The following is a 21,637-nucleotide window of genomic DNA, read 5'->3' as shown; positions in this document are numbered from 1 at the left end:
CCCTCAGATTCTGTGTCAGCTTCTCCTTAATGCCACAGGTGTCTCAACTATGTGAAGTGAGGGCAGGAGAAGAGCTGAGGTGGTGCGTGTATCCTCACTAGAGTTCTGGGAACATGCGACTGGCCTACTTAACAGGGACATGTTGAGTGAGTGCGCGTGCATGCACAGTAAAAAGCCAGTGTGTTACAGGTTTGTTTGGGTTTTTTGTTTTTGTTTAAGTGTCAGGAAAACAGTATTTAACATTGTCCGGCATTAATCAACTAGCAGCTCTTGATAGTAGAATCTCACTGAAGAAAAACAAAATAAAAAGTAGGAGAAGGAGATATCCATTTTCCAGAGGACACCAAGCAAAACTGGCAGGTGTGGGGTGGGAGGGGTTATTGTTTTAAAATGACTGGCTTTAAATTTTTTGACAAGTGTCCATTTCTCCTGAAGGCAGAATTGATAGAGCTGTGTACCTTGACAGATGATAGAGAAAAACTCATCAAAATCCTCAGTAGATACAGAGATATGAGCAGCTGAAGTTGTGTGCAAATCTTACATTTTATTGTTAAAGTCACACTTGGTAGCACCATGTAATGGGCAGCTTGTCCAATAAGGAGCTGTCAGGATGTAAGAAGGGGTGAACTTTTACCAATACGTCATAGATTTGCAAGTTAAAGGAGAACTATGGGGTCAGTGTTTTTCCCCATAGTTCTCCTTAGGGTAACGGGAGGACGCTAGTTTGTGTCCTCCCGTTACCCTAAGGAGAACTATGGGGAAAAACACTGACCCCATAGTTCTCCTTTAATACACAGATGCTTTGCCATGCAATTTCCACTAAATGCATATGCATTTAGTGGAAATTGCATGGCAAAGCATCTGTGTATTAAAGGAGAACTATGAGGTGAGTGCTTTTCACTCACCTCAGTTCTAGCTGACCTGTGACAACGAGACTGTCACAGGTCAGCTAGAACTGAGGTGAGTGAAAAGCACTCACCTCATAGTTCTCCTTTAATACACAGATGCTTTGCCATGCAATTTCCACTAAATGCATATGCATTTTTTTTTTTCATTCGTTGTTGAATTGCAATTGGTTCTGGAGTATTAAACCACCTGAGTTTTTTTCTTTTTTTTGTAACTATAGCTCTCAGAGACTGCTTCCGTTGCTAGGTCTGCATAGCTGATATGACCATTGTGAGGAGTTTCCACTGTTGAATTTCTATTTATTTTATACGATTAAAAAAAGACAACAGTAAAAGCTAAAACACAAAAAAGGTACACCCAAAACACCCAGGTCAATAGGAATGAGAATCATGGTCAGCAGATCCTGCTGTTGTATTTAAAACAAACAAGTTGTGGCTGACTTAGCCCACCAGGTTCTACCCATAACTAAAATATAATTCATAGATGGACTGGCTCTATAACTGATCTTTTAGTGTGTGTACACCGTGACACATGATCCTCTTTGACGGTCTTTTGATAAAGGACTGAGCATCTGATAGATGTTGCCATTAAGGTTCTCTGTATAACCAACAAGCAAGAACAATGTGTGATTGCACCAAAAAGTCATAAGAAATAAGTGTGGAACCCAGTGACACGTTTGTGTCTATTTATTGTATTCATTTTCAAATGGGCGCTCAACATGCCTCAATGCATGAAGAAAAAAAGAGCTAAACTATTTTTGACAAAGCAGGACACACCTCCCAGAGTATTCACATTGTGGGTTGTGATGCTCTTTAGGGTAAATGCTGTCTTTTAAATGTATTAGGGCTTGTGCTGCTATTAAGAATAAATGGCATTGCACGTATACCTGCAGGTTACTACAAGTGTGAATGCAACATAGTTCACCCTGCATAATGCCTACTGGATTGTGTAATACAATAGCAACAACTCTGAGCAACTTAGTCTCTGAGACTAAGAGATCAATTGTTTACCAGCTGTCAGTTATTCTTCTGTCGGTAAAAAGAAGCTGAATTACAGCGACCCCTGTGCACTATCACACAAGAGCCCACTGACAAAGATTCTTGCACTCAAAGTGCTGTGCTTATCCCATGTTTTATATGGGGTTTCTCACCCGTCTTGACTGGCTTTAAAAAAGGACAAGAAGCCACAGCATAGGGTGGGAGCTCATGCAAGGCAGCATGGGACAGCATCCTGAAGGTTACAGAAACACAGTTAACATTAGCTTCCAGAATTTACAGATATCTGAACTCCCACAATTGGCATTATCTTTGCTCAATTCCATCCATAATTGCCCTTTAGATTTTTTTTTAGTAATGTTCCTGAGTATTCTTGAATATATTAAATGTACCCATGACATATAGAATTTTTTTTTTTTTTTAGAAAAATAAAACAGTCAGTGTCAACCGAAATTAGTTTCTTTTTTTTTTTTTCCAAACAGCAATGAAATCATTCACACAAAAGGAAAATAATAAAATCAAATAAACCATAACGCTTGCAAGCGATCATCTGTCGGAAACTTGCTTCACCCCTCAACCGCAAGTGGGAGTCATACACGTTTTTTGGATTGATATTTACAGCAGATACAGCCCACAACCGCAACTGAGGGGTAGATAAAGTCTGATATGCTGTATTCACTGTACATTCCACAAGCATTTCCTCAACAAAGTTGCCTCCACTCTTTCACTTTCAATAGTCCTATAATTTAATTGAACATTTTCTGGATGTAAACCTGCAAACATGTAGATATATACATGAAGAGTGTGGCAATCCATGTGTAGTATTTCTGCTCTTCATAGAAGTGTCTAGAATAAAGGGGGTGCATTCTGTATACAGTGACATAATTATGGTGGTGTGTAGTCATGCTCTTCAATAAGGAGAAAAAGTGTTAACACAGAACTTGTATATGGAAATCATAGTGGGCTCCTGGGACACTCCTCATGAGGAATATGTGCAAGTCACATCAACAATTTACTATTTGTTAATATGTACAGGGAAACAAGAGGAGGTTCTGGATTAATCTAAAGAAAACAAGGGAACTCAAAGTGTGCTTAGAGAATTGAACAGTTCACATCTTTGTACCACTGAGGATGTATCCATCACCAACTGAACAACTGTTGCAACTGATTCTTGGCAACTTTCAAGGAAAATAAATAATGAAAAAAAAACCTAGCAAGTATATTTATAAAAGCAGTGGCAGCCCACCAGGTTTCCATCATACAAGTCTAGTTACCTGCACAATATTTCTCCACGGTGGGCATGTCTTTACCTGTACCTGTGTATTAAGGGCACCCTGAGCTATTAGTTCAGTGTCATGACGATTTTTAAACCTCTTATGTACAAAGACATTGTACATTATTTTTATATTCCTTCTGTACAATGTGAACTCATCTGTAGACAAAAAGGGGGAAACCCCTTCAAGCTCTCATTTTCAGCTTTATAAACTGTACCAGAAAAACTGCATCATAGAGCTGACACACATTAATAGGAAGGGCAACCAGTCTACAATCTCATTCTACAACCCTTCCTCTTACCAGTCTATTAGATAATCTGAGCCCCGTCCCCAATCTTTAAAATAAAAAAAATTATAAACCTATTTCAAATAAAATACCCTCAAAACCTACACTGAAAGGAGCAGTAGTCATTCCCAGGGTACCCTGCCAACTCCCAACCACAAAGCCTGGTTTGGCATGTCCGTCCAGGACGGCCAGCAAGGAGAAACAAATGGAACTTCCTGCATCCACTTGGCTAAGAGTGCTGGCCTGCTATGGCAGGAGGGCTGTAAGTGTCTCATTTTGCAGTTTCAGTCTGAAAGCTGGAGCCTAGTTAAAGTTTGAGTTCATTGGCAATTTTGGAGGCAATGTTCTTAAATGCCATAGAGGTGCCAGAGATTCTCTTGAAGCGCACACCATTTAGGGAAAGACGTGGAAGCTTGCACACCTCCATTTCCCACTGTACATAGTTGTCATGCCCTGGTGAACCATGGATACAAAGCATCATGTACTTCTCTTGTAGTTCATGTTGGCAACTGTTGGCATCCAGCACTTTGCGTATTTCACTCATCATCTCATTGGGTTCCATTGAGCTGGTAGTTTTCATACTCCACGTGAAGCGCAATGAGCGAGGCTTGGAATCCCTCAGGTCCTCTTTCTCCTTTTCTGCCACCGTCAGGTTAGGCCTAAGAAAATCGACAACATATTGTGATACAACAATAATGTCTGTGCTGAAGATCAAATACTGGTAGTTCCGACATCAATATAAACTGCCTTGCCAAAAAAAAAACGTCACCACCTGGATTTAGTGTTATGATCTGGGGTTGCTTCAGCTGGTCAGTTCAAGGTTCAGCAACATTATGTCCCCAAAAATGAGGTCAGCTGCTTACCTGAATATAATGAATGACCAGGTTTTTCCAGCAATGGATTTTTTTTATTCCTTGATGGCACGGGCATATTCCAAGATGAGAATGACAGGATCATTGGACTCAAATTGTGAAATTCGTGAAGCATGGGACATTTTTTACACATTAATTGGCCACCACAGAGTTTAGTCCAGACTTTACACAGTGGTCTAACTCTCCCATCATCACTACAAGATCTTGGTGAAAAATGAATGCAACTCTGGACAGAAATAAATGTTATGACATTGCATAAGCTTATTGAAACAATGTCACGGCAAATGTGTGCTGTAAATGAAGCTAAAGGCAGTCCAACGAAATATTACAGTGTGTGACATTTTTTGGCCAGGCATTGTATACAACAGCTAGAAACATGGAAGGCATAGAAAGCAAGCAAAATATCTTCAGGTACACAAGAGGTGTTCCTTCAACTTACATTATCAAGTGTTAGCATCTCAGAAATACCTGGGAATGGGAGTGATGCTTCCAAACAGAAGAGATAAAAACAAAAATACAAGGAGGCAAATGTGGCAAGCAGCATCCTTGGTGAATCGCTAACATTTAGTTAGGCTCAGCTGTATAGTTGCCTATGTGTTTCCTATATTGTAACTTGCCTATACTAAGTACACAAGAAAAAGAAATACCTTGTGCGAGAGCACAACAAAAAAAAAAGAAGTACCTTGAGCTAACATTACTAACAATAATTTCAATGCAGCACCATATGTGGTGACCAGTCATGCTTGGTTGTCTGAGATGGTACATAAGTAAAGAAAGTACATTACCTTGAGAAGAGTTTTTGAATAAATCATTTACAGTACAACGTTTCTAGTAGACCGTAGTAGCAACTAACAAAGGAGACTCTTCTTGTTTGCATTTACCTACTCTATCATCTGTGTCAAAAGACTTAAGGGATCTTACAGAGGAGGCACGCAGCTTCTTGGTGAGAAAATCCACATCTCCCATTCTTTCTTTAGAGTTCAGTTTGGGTCTGCTATCAAGAGTTCAAAACTGGCCATGTATATTAAAGAAGATTCTTAGTTATGGGTATATATTGCTCTTCTAGGGTAGATTGTATGCAAGTTTAAGTGGCTACTTCTAACCCCACCCCAAGATTGCACAATTTACTTTCATCAACCTTGTAATAAGAGGCCTCATTAAAGAGTCATCACAATTTACATTTACCACCTGAAGAGAATCCGGTTCTGTAAGTAATATCACATCAGCTCTAAATAATTAGATTTTATGAGAAGGTTGATTAAACATTATGCCCTGAATGTCTGCTTGTTTTCCTATTGTCTCTGCCCGAGGTTCTCATCACAAGTGTAAATATAAGAGGTAGTGCCTCTGCGATCGGTTTAAGAAAGATTTTAATCTGGTTGGGTTCTCACACTCCGGAATACCCCAGATTTTAAACTTTATGTGAATGGTCCCACCAGATCAGCTATTTTAGATTTCAGCCAAGTAATATCATCCCCGTCAGAGATATTACTAGCTCAATAGAGGTGGCTGCAAAATCACTCAGCATATTCTTAATGTGGCCGTCTCTGTTCCTCATGTTTTGTGTTCATGTTTTAAACTGATGCACAAGATTTAACATCTGCATGGAGAGAGCTTCTCAAAAACACACCTTTTTCAGTGTCATGTCTAAAACAGGCTGGTTTAATGTGGGCAATTTGTTAACCGAGTCTTGTAATTCCCTGGTGTTCTCTGGTGAAACAGGGACCTGGGTCTGTGGGTCGCTGTCTGAGGGGGAAAAAAAAACTGCACCAAAATTTAAATTGTGCAATATGGTGAACGGAGTATATTGGAATGACTGGCCGAAGGCTTAGATAGCTTGCAGCAACTGAAGGATAATAGGAGAGTAAAATGTACTCTTCCCAATACTTAGAGCCTGGGCTCTATAGATCATCAGAGTGGTGTCTGTCAGTCCTGCAGTGATTCCCCCCTCCCCTCTTCGTTCCACCAGCTCAGATCGCTCAGGTCATGGTCTTCTGCTTGCAGAGAGAGGTGTCTGTTAGGGATTCCCCTCCAATCTTTTCTCAATTTCTCCAGCGCTCATTGGAGGGACAGACAGGATAGGGAGCGAGCAGAGCCAGCTGTCAATCAGGCAGCGGGGTGGAGACTAACAAAGTTGTTTGGATTGTTCTTGGCTGCAGCATGGCTCTGACCTGTCATCAGTGGCGGATCCAGGGGGGGGTGGTGGTGGGGGCAACATTGTGTCCTGACTCCCGACTCTCCATCCACGTTCTGCCGCAGACACCCGTCCCGAAGTGTGTACTGACAGCTGTCCCTCCTCCAGCTCCGTGTCACAGACTTTACTGCGGTTCATTGTAAAAACTGTGTACAATGAACTGCAGTAAAGTCTGTGACACACACACAGAGGGACAGCTGTATGTTCCGGTGTGTGTGCTGTGCGGGGATCCAAATACAACAGGCGGCTGCCTGTCATTGACAGTGATCACTGTTAGCCTGGTGGAGGCGGAGCCGATATCCGTCTCTGCAGGCAGCCAAAGCCACAGCGACATCCTGGTATGTGGGTCAGCGTGAGTGAGGACCCTCTCCTGTGACCCCTCCCCTCCACTGGCCGCCAAGGAGAGGTGCTGCAGCCTGGATGTAGGTAAGGTTGGGGAGTCTGTGGGTGATGGCTGGCTTGGGGGGATTGGGGGACTGTAGCTGGGTGGTATTCAGCATTGCTGTATAATGATTATACAGCAATGCTGAATACCACCAGCTGAGGGACCGGGGGCGTCACCCCCCACTAAATAAAGCCCCCGGCCGCAGGTGCAATGGTTCCCTCCCTCCGCCGCCTCTCTGCCACATGCACCGCTACAGATGCGGCTCTCTAATTGTGCGGCCACTCACTCCTCAAGGGGTACTCGGGAGGCCTCAGCGTGCAGCCCTCTAACATACCTGATTAGAGGGCCGCATCTGCCTGCTCCAGCCAGCCCGGATCGCCTCGGTATACCCCTGAGAAGCGAGCGGCTGCACGATTAGAGAGACGCATCTGTAGCGGTGCAGGTGGCAGAGAGGCGGTGGAGGGAGCCACTGCCCCTGCGGCCAGGGGCTTCATTTAGCGCAGGGGGTTCAGGATCTACTGCGGGCAAACTGGCTGGTGCGGCCACAGGAGAGCCCTCACTACCAAGCAGAGCCCCCACTGACCACAAGGGTAAGGTGACCAGTTTTTTGAAATCCAGGAACATTAAGGGCTCATTAACACTGGAATTGGCCGGCACGTACAGCTCCGTGCTGTGTGCACGGCCGTATCGGGCAGCTCCTGGGAAGGACAGGTGCTGCATGTGATTAGTACACAGCCCCCATTCTTCTCTATGGGACTACGCGGCCATACGCCGCCCTGCGCTCACCTGTCCTGTACATCGGTGTGGGTGAGCGCACCCATACGGACGTGCTGGGCGGGTGAGCGTAGAGGGGTGTACGGCTGCATACACCCATAGAGAAGGACAGGGGCTGCATACTAATCATACGCAGCACCTCTCCTTCCCGGGAGCTGCCCGATACGGCTGTGCACACAGCACGGAGCTGTACGTGCCCCAGGAACATAAAATACAACATTTTTGTTTTTTAATACTCACCTGATGCCTGGATCCACCAACAAGCCCAGCCTCCCGTCTCCTCCGCTGTCAGAAGCTGCCTACAGATCGTGCTGGTTACTACTTAAACCGCCGTGCTGTGTGCAGCTTCTGAGAAGATACGCTATTAGCGTAGCGTGAGTGATGCAAAATGCGCAGCCGGCTTCCTCGCTATGCTAATAGCGTTTCTTCTCAGAAGCTGCACACAGGGCGCCGGTTTAAGTAGTAACCAGCACACGCTGCATGCAGTTTGACAGCGTGGAAAACAGGAGGCTGGGCTTGTCTGGATCCAGGGATCTACTTAATTTTCTGGCAGTGCTCCTCCCGAGAATAGACTCTGGATCCGCCCCTGCCTGTCATATAGCAGGCTGCTTAATGGAGAGTTTGGGTCACAGAGGTACATTAGTAAAAGTATTCCTGTGATTCAAAAGAGAACTTTAGCAAAAAAAAAAAAGGGTTTAGCTTTAGTTCCCTTTTAATGCATTTCAATTTATATCATAAAATTCTACAGCAGAATGTCTTATCTAAAGCACAAATGTAGTCGGCTCATGCAACATGAGAACTTTTCAAAACACGGAAGCCAAAAAAACAATGACTTCAACAGAAGAAATTGCACATTTTAGAGTGGCAAAGTCACATGGTTACAGTTAAATGGTGTGGCTAATCTAAAGAGGGCTATTTAAGCAAAACCTGAACAGAAAACATTATGTTTACAGAGGAGGTGAAAACAAACTGCTATGTAGGTCCCATCTGCAGCTATAATAAACATTTGGTGGAGGGTATTGCTAATAAAGATTATATAAGGGCATCAATGAGCTTAAATTTTTTTTTAAATTGTTAAAGATATGCAATGCAAAATTTCTAAACGACACTGTATGATCATTATAATCACAAGCACATAGTGCCAGTGCCAGCCTTACAAGGCATATGATTTCTGTGTAATATACAGAAAGGGATACATCAATATCTTCTACATTGGTTCACATTTTCTTCACATAGCTACACTGCCATGTCCTCTATTTTAATGGGATATAAGCATTATCACACTGTTGGATAATGCATACCCTTTTGTGTGTCCTGCTGTTCATGCATGTTACTTTTATGCATATAAAGAGCAGACCTACCAACAACCTACCAAACCTGCGTGAATAAACTCCTGAAATGTTATTACTACACAGCTGCAATATATGAATAGCAGTCCTTGAGCTCCAGTCAAGTGACTAATGCAAGACCTTAGAAGAAGATCAATTAATCGCCATCAGTCTGCTTCAGGCAGGACCGTGCATTTTCATCCTCCTGTAGTTGTCACTTACTATAAATGTAACACAAAATTAGACGCAGCAGCAAAGTGGCAATTGTGTGCAAGACAACATGTGGACACAGTTAAGAAAATAAATACCACTGTGCAGGCACCAGGACGTATGAGATTGTATCACGAACTGAACAAATTGGCGTAGAAAGTAAATGCTAATCCTAGATGATGCCTAAACAAATGTGCCATACTTCTGAGAAGCAAGACCATAAAAGCATGGTCAGGGGAACCACTAATCTCTTTGAAGTTTAATACAAAACTGCAAATGTTAAACTTAAAGCATGCCTAAACCCAACAACAAAAATGTAATATATTGCAAAATACCAGTGCTTAGATGTGCTGGCTGGATTAGTTTTCTATGTTCAAACTAAGAACATTTTCAACAAGAAAAATACCTGTTAATCTTACCAGAACTGAAGTGCCCATGTCACTTGCTGTGAGATGAACTGGAAGCCAAACACAATCTTAGTTTTCTTAAACTACTAATCCCATAAACTCCCATGTAATGGAGATGAACAAAAGCAGACATAGGTGAAGTCCAGCCTAATGTAACAACTATGGCCCTTTAATAGATAGTGGAGGAACGAAAATAGCCACGCAGAAACGGAAGTGCGTTATTCTCAGGATTGCCAGGTGAAAAATAAAAGGAAAAAATCCTGAAAAAAAGATAACTAATGCATTTGAGTGGTAAGCTGCTATATTTTTGTTTTTGGGTTTAGATACACTTTAAACATTTAAAACATTGACCAATTGCTAATGTGTTGAAAAATAGAGTTTTAACTTGCCTAGACAAAAATAGTGGTTGTGTTCGGTATGGCATATGTGTTATGGATTGGGAACTTTTAGAATTTTTTAAAAATAGACTTTAGTATCTCGGTCATATTACTTCTTCCAACAAAGCAGGGGTTAAAATAACTAGACAATAAAAGGAAAACAAAATGAAGGACAGAACAGTCAATTCAGACAATGGCTTGTGGTTATTCTTCCAAAAAATTGTGGTAATAGGGATCTGCTGTGATCTTTCTATTGCTGCTCATCTGAAAGCAAGGAATGTGAAAGAAAAACACCCTAAAAAGGTGCCCATACACCTTGCGATTATCGTACGATAATCGCTGGAAATCCCGCGATCTTACGATAATCGTCAGGTGTATGGAAGGTGTGCGACCGTTTCTACCGTACGGTCGCACGTCTTTTGTCTAACGAGCATGTTTCAAAACCCGCCGAGAATCGTACAATTGTCAGCGGGTTTGTGGCATGCTCGTAAGACACTGCCCGTTCAGCATTGCAGTCATCGGAAGCCTGCCCCTTAGCGCGGCGGGCTTTCGATGATCGCAAGTACGATCTGCCTGTCCAAGATGGGCAGATCGTACAAGCTTTTAATTAGCTTACAACCATCGCAAGACAAGTCTTGCGATGGTTGTAAGGTGTATGGGCACCTTTAGCCCTCATTCACACGACTAACAGCCGGCCGGTACAGATCCGTGCTGCGTGCATGGCCGCATCGGGCCGCTCCCAGGAAGGACTGGTGCTGCGTGTGATTACACGCAGCAGCCTGTTCTTCTCTATGGGAGTACGCGGCCATACACTCAACCTGTCTGTGTCCGAGCAGGGACAGACGTGCAGTTCGGGCGAGCGTACGGCCACGTACTCCCATAAAGAACAGGCTGCTGCACCTGCCTTCCCAGGAGCGGCCCGATACGGCCGTGGAAGCAGCACAGATCTGTTGTGTGAATGAGGGCTAAGTCTGAAGTTTGTGATCACAGGTCTGTGAAACTCCAGATAAAAGCCGGAGAGTATCTAGACTATTTTTCTATCTCCTCATTTAAAATTAACAAATCCATGTTTTCATAAATTTCAGGAAAACAGAAGGCTAATATAATATTCCAAGGATGGCTTAGAAGTAGAACGGAAACATTATCGGAGTCCTATGGGAAAAAATCCCAAAGATTAAAAAAAACTCTTTTTAATGCTTATCTATACATTCATGTGCTTGTAACACTTAGTGTGTGCATTCTGTTCAGCTCAGTACAACCACTGCTAAAATTCTTTCCATGGATTCCACCAAACTGAATTCGAATATAAAACTGCTTTACACACAGCCAATGAAGCAATAGACAGATGCTCTACAGAAGTAACTGTTCATGTGCAATGAAAGAACAATCTTGATCTGATCAACATAAGAATCAGCAGAAGAAGCTGAAGCACCAGACCCCAGAGGGGAAGATAAATGAGAAAAGAGTTTACAGGGAGATTATCAAATATGAAAGAAAACAAAAAAAAAGCATTGCGTTAATAGATACAAAACATCAAACAGAAAAAGCCACTAGAAATGAGAAGTGGATTAAAAAACTGGAGGGGTTATTAAATACTTAAAACAGTGATGTTGGCTCTCACCTGGTGCTCTCCACTCGATCTTTCCCTTCTGGTTCATTTGGGTTCCTCAAAAGAGAGAGGTAAATAGGTTCAGTGTGTGAACTGTGAACTCTGCAGAGCATCAATTACCCTTCAAAATATTTATTCCTTAAAAAACTAATGAATATGAGACGACCCCCATCAAAAACACAACTTCAGAAATAAATTGTGTATTTTTTAGTGAATACTTATGAAGTTTGCTTTAATGTAATTCTTCAATTTACATTTATACTCCTATTTCATAGGCTGATTTTTTTATGTGCACAATCTGTTGGAAAGAGTGCAATCAGCATCCTTGCTGAAGGCCTCTGGTGAGAAAAAAAGATTAGAACAGGCCTACAAATCTCAACCGAAATTAGCCACCAGCACAATGCAACCTGCATATGACTATATACCGTTTCCCTGAAAAAAAGACCTACCCCGAAAATAAGACCTAGTACTATTTTTGGGAATTGCTAAAATATAAGACCTACCCCGAAAATAAGACTAGTTGTGACCATTCCCAGGGCCGGTGGTGGCATAAGTGGGAACTTGAAGAGCCGTGGGAGAGGCAGGAGAGAATCAGCGGTGCAAATGAAGCCATCGCTAGAGGAAGCGAGACGGCACCGGAGGGAGCAGAGCCGCATAAGCCGATGTTTCCTCTATAGCGCCTGCTCCTGTCACAGGCGGAGTGATACCAAATGCACTCCGTCTGTGAGGAATCGATAATGAAAGTGCGCTTCGCTCCTTCTGGCCAGTGATTGGTTAGCAAATTTCGCTTGGAAAGGTACGGCACCCCTGATTGCCCTGATCACTATAATTTTGTACATAAATACATGTAGACTTTTCTACATGAATAAGTGTGGATTGTTGTACATTAAAAAAAAATAAGACCCACCCTGAAAATAAGACCTAGTGTGTTTTTTTTGAGCCAAAAAAAATATGACAGTGTCTTATTTTTGGGGAAACACGGTAGGCAGCTGAAAGATACTCATAGCCGATAGAAAGTGAGCAAAACATTTGCTCTGCTAATATAAGGACTTTATTTTAACAATGAAAAAAAAAATACAGAATATGAGAAGAACTTTAAAAACAGTAAATAATAAAACGGAAAGTGCCAAAATGTCCCCATGGTTTGGCTGCATTGTTTTCGCTGTGCCTGTCTCTCGCAACACAGACCAGTCATGGTCCTGGAGCTGTTAAAATGTCAGCTAGAGAAGGGGGAGGGATCATTTGAGCATGGGGTTTTCCCCAACATGTTGATACACCTATTGCCAGTGGGAAGATGGGCAATGAAATGCCAGGGCTATTGTTAGGAAAAGCCGACAGAGAACATAGCAGCTAATGTGACTGTATTGACAGCCAGCATTGCACAATAGCCCCGGCATATCAGGGCCGCCTCCCCGCCAGCAATAGCTCTCAATGACCTGGTTGAGTTTTTAGTTGCCATGGCGACAAAGAAATGTCCACATCCGTTATGAATATAGTGTGCGACTGTGGAGGTAACAGAGTGTAAGCTCCACAGATGCAGAGACTGACTTGATTTTCTGTACAGGCATGCAGAATATGTCAGAGCTACATAAAATAATAAGTGACTGTGCTGGGGCCATTAGAGGGTAAGCTCCTCTGGTGAATTGGCTAAATTTGTATGGCTCAGAGTTTTTCCCTGTATAGTCCTGCAGAATGTCAGAAATCTATCATAATAGTATGTAACCGTGGTGGTACACTAGACAGTAAGCTCTTCTTGTGCATAGACAATGAAACACATTGGGACTGCAGTTACAAATTTAGCTACTGATAAGACCGTGAAATCACTGATGACTGACTGGTTGTTTAGCCAATATATAGTTTGTGTAGGAAGGAAAAGGCATCATTTATAGCATTCTAAAACACTTTTTCCTACCTAAGTTGGCCACCCGCAGATTGAATTGTGTCCGACTACACTACTGAAATTCAAGCTGTGGCTCTGTAGGCACCACCCAGATCAACAAATGTCCATGGGGAAAAAAAAAATCAAATTTTTCTTGATGGAGCCAGGTGGAAAATTATTGGCCAAACAATACAAAACATCCAATCAGATGTAAACACTATTTGGGTATTTAGCAGCCACTGGAGCAGTGGCTGCGGAATACAATAGCTGCTGAATACAATAGCTAGATAAATATAACTTGCTATGTCAATGAGTAAGAATACTGGATAGGTATCTGTATTTGGAGGCAAGTGCTTGCTCTGCAAAAGGTAAAACAATGGCCCTGACATAGTAATTTACCATTTCAACAGCTCTGATACAAATATTAAAATATCAGTAAATTATGACCATGCTCTCGGTACAGTTTTAAAGCAAAGCAGTACTGAAAGCATGATCATAAACATATTGAGGTGGGACTTGTGCCCCTCAATGAACTTCGAGAAAGGTATTTTATAGTGAATACAAAAATTCTGTTTTCTTTCTCATCCTTTGGGGGGGACAGGAAGTCCTTAACCTTAGGGACATCCAAAAGCAGTCCAATATATATAGGGGCTTCGGAGACTGACAATTAATTTCTCCATTAATCGTTAAACTTTTTGATCGATTACATTTCTTTTGATCGCTAATGAAAACACTCACCTCTCCGCCGGCTTCCGGGAGTCCCGTCGGCAATCCGGTGACGTCACCTGACTCCTCCCCCAAGTGGCTCCATCTGCTAACGAAGGGAAGGGGGAGGAGTCCGGTGACGTTGATGTCCGTGACGTCACCGGACTCCTCCCCCCTTCCCTTCGTTAGCCGACGGAGCCACTTGGGCCGGTGAGTTTGCCCAAGAAACTTTCTGCACGAGCGTATATATATACACATATACATACATACATACATACATACATACACACACACATATATACAAACGCAAAAAACAGCCTAATGTCATGCATGCACAGAGAATCACTGACATCATTATCAGTGCATGTGTGTCATTAGCCAGAACAGGTAAACACCTTGCCGTATTTCCGCCCGTACGCGATACAAAACGGCCTACGCCCAAAGAAGTACATGTACTTCTTTGGGGCGTTTTGGTCTCGCGTTTCCATTGGGATACAGCCAAGTAGCCCATGGAAACGCGCGTTTGTCGCACTTTTTTTTACCGTGAATCGCTGTAAAAACGTGCGACGCAAACCGCGCATATTCAATACGCCTAGGTGTGAACCCAGCCTAAAGAAGAAAAGGTATATTTGTACATACCTTAACCCTGTCATTTGCCTGTGCTTAGGTAAGGGTAAAACCACTCTCCTCCTGGCAAGAATCTGGGGAATGCTAAGCATGCCAAAAAAGTAACAGAAGACACTCCTGCAAAGGCCTTTAGAGTTTTCTCATGAAATTGTACCTGCTCTGCATTCCCCAGCAATCTTCCCAGTGATGTCAAGTGCAGCCGTGTGAAAAACCAGGGTAACGCAAGTAGAAATCTAACATTTTCCTTTACATATACATTTTGGACCAAACAAATGATTTAAGGGGGTGGGGCATGGAAACCAAAGCATTTTTTTTTAATAGTGAGGAAGGGTTAGAACCTCTGGAGGTTTTTATTGATGTTAAATGCCTGGCTGGGGAGAGTTCCCCTCACTTCCCTGTGACATCAGGGAAAACCTCCAAGAGGGACATAGATGGCAATACAAAAGTGTTTTTATTGGTGTGTCCCTCTTTGGAGATATCGTCATATTCTCTGCTGATACTTTTGCATTGGAACAGGAAGTGAGGGCTTATTTGCCAGCAGGGAGACACAAGGCAGTAAAACTGACAAAGGTTGTAAAGCTTTCCATGTTTTTTAAGACTTTTCTTGTTTAGCCCGTAAGGAAATCACTCATTTTGTCCTATGCACGCTAAAGAGCGTAGATGAAGGGATCTCCCCTGCGGCTGTCTAAATACCCAAAAAGTGACCAAGAATATTATACTTGGTTCCTTTGACAAAATTCGATTGAGACATTGGCTTTTCGCAACTGGGTGCTGCCAGCACAAATCAAATTTCAGGGAATTCAGCAAAAAAAAAAAAATGACTGAAATTGATGTGTATGGGCAGCTTTACTCTTCCCCAAGCAATGTTAAAAAAAAAAAAAAAAAAGGAGGATGGCTGTGGGAGCCATGGATTGAGTCGTACCTTCCCCCCTCCTTCAATATGGAGTCAGGGACCTATAAATGCTTACTACCGGAAGCTTTGAACAAATATCTTTATCCCATGTACTATATTCCTCTCCCCTTCTTTGTCCTTCCCCCTCCCTCACTAGGCTACCCTACCTCCGATACCCATGTGACCAACCCTTCCTCCCCTCCGATTAAAAACCAGACAATTCATACTGAGTTTCTGCACATAATGTCACTACTAAAATGTTACTAGTAGTTATATTGACTACCTGATATTTTCATAGACTTTATTGATCGATTTTTTCTTTTTAATGCGAGATCTTTCTTTTACTGTATACATTACTTGTCATGTAACCAAGCCTGACAATGAATGTAAACGTGTGAATACTTATTACTGCAACCAAAACTAATAAAACTATTTTGAACGGGAAAAAAAAAAAAGGGCTATAAATGACCAACGGTCAGTGTATAAATTGTGCAGACATTGCTGTGTGAAAAATAAATCCCATACTACACCCTTGCATGCACAACATTTTAAAGCACAAAACAAAAAATACAAATAACTGATCTGCATTATAGAGAAAAAAAAAGAAAAAGCATGCATGCTAAGCCTACAGGCCCCAGCAGTGAAGGGGTGTGACTTTTCAGGCATCTGTCAGCAGGTAAAGGGGTTACAAGGCAGACAGGACAGAGGTCAAAGAAAAGCTACAAGAAACATAGCTGGCTGTAGTGGGAGGTGGTAGAATTAACACAGTTATGTAAATTGACCCTAAACTCCGAAGTTAAATCTTAAAAATGCATTCAAGTACCTTAACTATTAACAAAAAAAGTAGCTTGTAATCTCAGGTGTAGCGTATATATATATGTCTGTATACACAAAGATACAATTTTGTTAAAACTTTAGGTAGTTGAATACATCTTTACAATTTAACTCCTGCGCTTAGTGTCACTTTAAGACTTCAACAGTCTCAGCAAGACAAATTCAGCATGACCACTTATGACATGAGGTACAAGTATGTCCTATGTGAACCTAATACTGTGAGATCCCAAATTTTCAGTCACTGATCTCAAATGCATTTTTAAATTAGTGATGCTCCATTACTAACCAGGTTGAAAAACAGAGGCAGGCGTTTCATGTATATTGGTTCAACAACTTGCATTTAATGCATATCTGAACTAAAACACTATAGGGTCTCTCTCTGCAGTGCAATTGTGATTCTCTGGAGATGTCGAATACCATAAAAACCATCAATTATTTCTTATTTAAGCTTTTGATTTTAAAGAGATGGTCATGTAAATTGCGTTGATAGCAATTTATAAATACTTCCCCATTTAATCAACCTTCCAGAATAGGATTCACACATTTCAGACCTTGACACTGTATTAAAGGTGGCACAGGCTGAAGCAGCTAATACAGCTCTCTTAATCTCTTCGATGCAGAAAGCAGGTGGTGTATAAAGCAGATGTCTCCTATAGCCACACGTTGAATGATCCAAGTTATGTCCAGATGGTAGATGACAAGGTGTCTGTGGTGAAGGGTGGGAAGCACAAGTACCTGCAAGAGCATGTATGGAAAAGTGCAGGGGGGGAGGGAGAAACACAAGTCCCACTCTACATTCCTTGATAAAAGCTGTCAAGAAGTGTCAGGAACCAACTGGGAAACATCCTTAGGACACTGCAGGGGTTGCTCTGAAACGCTATCCAAATGGTATGACTATTCTGTGTAAAGATTATATGTGCAACTTAATGTTGCAAAAAAACGACTTTCTAGAAGGCCATGATGAATGTATAATTCCCCATGAATTTGTGTACTTTATGTCATCATAGGCCTATGATTGTGAGGCCTAAAAATTTAATGTAAATTTACTATTTGCAAATTGATGACAAATTGGTCAATTAACATGATGCTGATGCACCATTAACAATTAGTTTGGTTTAGAAAAAAAAATTGGAATTGTCAAGATCTCCATCATTATCGTTTGCTCTACTTTATAAAAAAAAGCCACAATGAATAATATATCAGTAAATTAACAAGATAAGCATAGAAAGGTCAGCAGGACATGTACAAAAAAAAAAGTAATTCTGACTGCAGTGTGCAAAGGATATCACAAAGGAGAAGGTCTAGAATACTATCAGCATGAAGAGAAGAGTAATAAGATGCAGTAACAGAGACCTGGAAATGAAAGCCTACACCCAGGAAGAAACAAGCAGAGATTTGAGACAGCTCAGAACCCAGTAAAGTATGTAGAACACTAGATGTAAAAGTGTGACTTGACGCCACCATAAGGTTCTGATCCTGACTCATTCCTCATAGAGAGTCACAATATGCACACGATGCCCTCATGAGAGGCACAGGACATTAACAATTAAATTCAGCAGCTTGGAAGGACAACAGAAAAGGTAGCAGTGCTAGAAGTTGAGAACAGTGAGAGAGGTGGGAAACACATGCCTACCTTCTGGGAAATCTGAAAGACAGATTTCTAGATAGATGGATGGGAGGAAACAGAAAAAAAAAAACAAAAAAAAACAGATAAGTGAGGGGGCAGGAAAAATTTAAATTATGGCTAAAATCTGACATTCCTGTATTCTAACCCCTTCACTGCTGGTCTGCTTTAGGATTATTAAATTAAAGCTGTTACAAACAATTTTACACTTTAGATTTCCCTGAACCTATGCTATAAACCTTGTTCCATCTCTAAAATCTATACCAAAGTAATAATTTGATTCTTACTGAATGTTATCTTTATTCCTATTATAACAATGTATTGCTATGCCCTTCTACTTGTACTAGCATCAAATTTAAATCCTTTTTTTGGTTTCTTACCTTCGTACAAATTTGGATGTGAATTTGCTGAATATGCTCCCGGTGGCTCCGCGCCTGCCCTGGCTGTTGCCAGAAGGAGAAGCAGGTGTTACACCTCCAAACTGCGTATTTTGCTGGTCCCGGGCCTGGCGAAGTTGACCAGCATGAAAAGTGCTTCTACTTGATACTCCACGAGGGAAGTTGGTCCTCTCTGGGGCAGCACTACTGATATTGTGAGCTGATGGAGATGCAACAGGGACTCTTTGGGCGGCCGTGCTAAAACAGGAGGAAACAAAAACCACATTTACACACTCCTAAATAGTGTAAAAGATCAATAAAAAAAATAGGGAAATGAGATTACAAAAAATAACTAGCACGAAAAATGTATACAGTCTCACCAGGCAATGAGACTACTGAGTTCCTGAGCATATACTATATTTAAAATGGCTAGACATAGGACTTTGTGACACATTTAGCTACACAGGGTGCTTTACTTTACTACAAGGACGCCCACCAAGACCCTTGTGCTGACTAGCATTTGGGCATGCATAGTTTAGCATGATGTGGTGTATATTAAGCATTACCATCTCATGATATTAGCAAATCAGAAGTTAGCTATATACTCAGGACAAGTCATCATGGACTGCTGAGCACATTCAAAACTTGTCCAGGCATTTGGGTAGGATTGTACTAAGAACAAGAAAACTAGCACCCCTGGCACCTCAAGATAAATTGCACCTTTAGTTTAGCATCTCCTAGCCTCTGCTAAAAGAACACTTATGCTGCTGGATGTTTGTTAAAATAGCTCCCTTCTGCTGCTGGTTATAATGACATCCCTTAAGGTGCCCATACACCTTACGATTATTGGACGAAACTTTTCGTCCGATGATCGAATAATCGTACGATTTTCGTACGGCAGCCCCATCCTGCCACGATGATCGCAAGAATCATTTAGCCATAATTAACCAAAAGCACCTGGACGAAATGCGGTAATTGATTTGCCGTATTTTCGTTAGCGCAAGCGCAGTGTACATCGTACGACTTTGACATTGACGGACGGAAACGCCAGCAACCTTACGACAATCGTACGATCTAGCAAAGTTTTCAAACACGCTTGACCGTCAAAAGTCGTACGATTGTACAGTATTGTTGGTCGGACACTGCAATGCACACATACGATTATCGGACGAAAAGTCGATCGCATACGATTATCGTCCGATAATCGTAAGGTGTATGGGCACCTTTAGACAATGCTATCCCTCTGAAAAAAAAAATGTATTTAGGCAAGATCGCATTTTGCAAGCTGTGTCATCCCTGCCCTTTAGTATCATAACACAAATTTGACAGGTAACAGCTGAATTCCTCGAGTAGTGTGGCACTTCTCCAACCTCTGCACAGTGTAAAAAAACTCCAGATAGACCGTAATTAAGAATCCCCTTCATCAACCTGAAACCTGAGTAGAATCATAAAAGCTACAGGCCAATTATAGTATTAGATATTTTTCTCTATGGGGATATTACCTATAATGGTACTATTCTGAGTATTAATTGCTTTTTAATTATTATTATTATTAATACTATTAGTTATTTCACAGATATGTCATCTCTTTAAATCCAGGCCAAGCTGTTCAACTAAGGTAGCAGTTGAGGCAAGCTGAGAGGTACTCACAATTGTCACCTTTCATTCATATGGTTAAAAACTTTTTTTTTTTCTCTTTAAGGAAAGAGTTGTTGGATTGCTGAAAAGTATTAACTAGACTTTGTCTTTTGTTTGTTTGAAACTACAAATCTAAAAAGGACATGCCCATTTACAATTGTTTTGTCCACATGTTAACAATGGTGCAGTGATTTCACCACAGAGCGAACAGTGTTTTCACCCTGTTGAAACAAACTGAAAAACCAATTGGTCTACTGCCAGCAACAAGTAATAAAACTTACAAGGGGACTCAGAAAAACAAAGTCTGGTTGTTAAAGCTAGTGAGAGACTGCATCATTTATGGCATTCTTGCTTTGGCTATAGTCCTACATAATAATTTGCGTTTAAACAAGGCTTTGACATTATGGAGCAAGGTTGACCACTGAACCCAATCTGCTACACAGAATGGTTGTTTTAGGACAGAACACATGTAGGCAGTTTAATGACTAAAGGTTCTGTTTGGGTCAGATTAACATCAGAGGGGGGCTGACCAACCTGTGATTTGATAATAAACCTTAAACTACTTCTGTGAGCCATGGTGTGCTCACCAACAGGATTTTTTTTTACGGGGGGGGGGGGTTGGTGTTTTGTTTTTATATCTGTGGTGAAGTTATATCTAATAAGTTTTCCAATTATCCAATTCTTACACCAGCTGAAAGGATCCACAGACTGCATTAAATAAGAAGCAACATACAACAGAATGAAGAAAACATTAAACAGGCACCATCACTATAACATCTATTTTTTCTGATAATCCACTGTATCCTATGAACACAAACTTTTATGAACAGTAATCAGACATTATATATTCAAAGTGTTAAAAAGAGATAAAATGCACTAGGAATCAAATAACACTCTAAGAGCAGCTGTGCTTAATAGGCAAGTACACCCAAAATAGGAAAGAGAAAAATAGCACTCAAAAAATATATTCCTAAAATGTGAGAAACATTTTATAATTTGTGAAATTATCACAAAGTGATGAAACAAAGTGTTATCCACAACCCCTGTGTTGTACATCTCATAGAATGTCTACATATAGAAAGTCCTGTAATAAACCTCACAAGTGATGTACAACTCCCACTTAATTTACATATCCATATGTGTAGTCCATTCCTTCCTAATGCAATAATGAAATATGTGAAAATATGTCTTCCAACTTTAATAATCCACACCCCCACCGTGAATGCATAAACAATTAGTGAATCTGTGCTCTCCACTGTGCTCAAAGATAAGATCTGGCCGCACTCACCAACTCCTATTGCTCACCATATTTAAGATGAACAATCAACAAAGCACTATTTGTTCATCTGAAATATGGTGAGCAATAGGAGTCGGTGAGTGCGGCCAGATCTTATCTTTGAGCAAGGTGGAGAGCACAGATTCACTAATTGTTTATGCATTCACG

The 21,637-nt window shown here is 41.4% G+C and overlaps 1 protein-coding gene across 5 annotated transcripts in view; it reads right to left on the bottom strand.

The window, feature by feature from the left end:
* Positions 1–2,375: 2,375 nt before the first annotated feature.
* MARK2 (microtubule affinity regulating kinase 2) overlaps positions 2,376–21,637 on the bottom strand; it is a 122,564-nt gene continuing 103,302 nt past the window's right edge. For 2 of the 5 annotated variants that reach the window (XM_018565339.1, XM_018565371.1), the window contains 4 exons: positions 18,559–18,813; positions 18,188–18,214; positions 11,630–11,674; positions 2,376–4,120 (listed from right to left, as the gene is read on the bottom strand). In XM_018565339.1, the coding sequence (XP_018420841.1) occupies positions 3,769–4,120; positions 11,630–11,674; positions 18,188–18,214; positions 18,559–18,813 (679 nt within the window). In that variant the 3' untranslated portion in view covers positions 2,376–3,768. The remainder of the gene's footprint in view (positions 4,121–11,629; positions 11,675–18,187; positions 18,215–18,558; positions 18,814–21,637) is intronic. The other 3 variants (XM_018565347.1, XM_018565354.1, XM_018565362.1) reach the window with 2 other exon arrangements.

This window comes from Nanorana parkeri, unplaced genomic scaffold, assembly GCF_000935625.1.
Source record: "Nanorana parkeri isolate BGI_ZX_2015 unplaced genomic scaffold, ASM93562v1 scaffold25, whole genome shotgun sequence".
Classification (NCBI taxonomy): domain Eukaryota; kingdom Metazoa; phylum Chordata; class Amphibia; order Anura; family Dicroglossidae; genus Nanorana; species Nanorana parkeri.
This window is presented reverse-complemented; position numbering and strand designations above follow the sequence as displayed.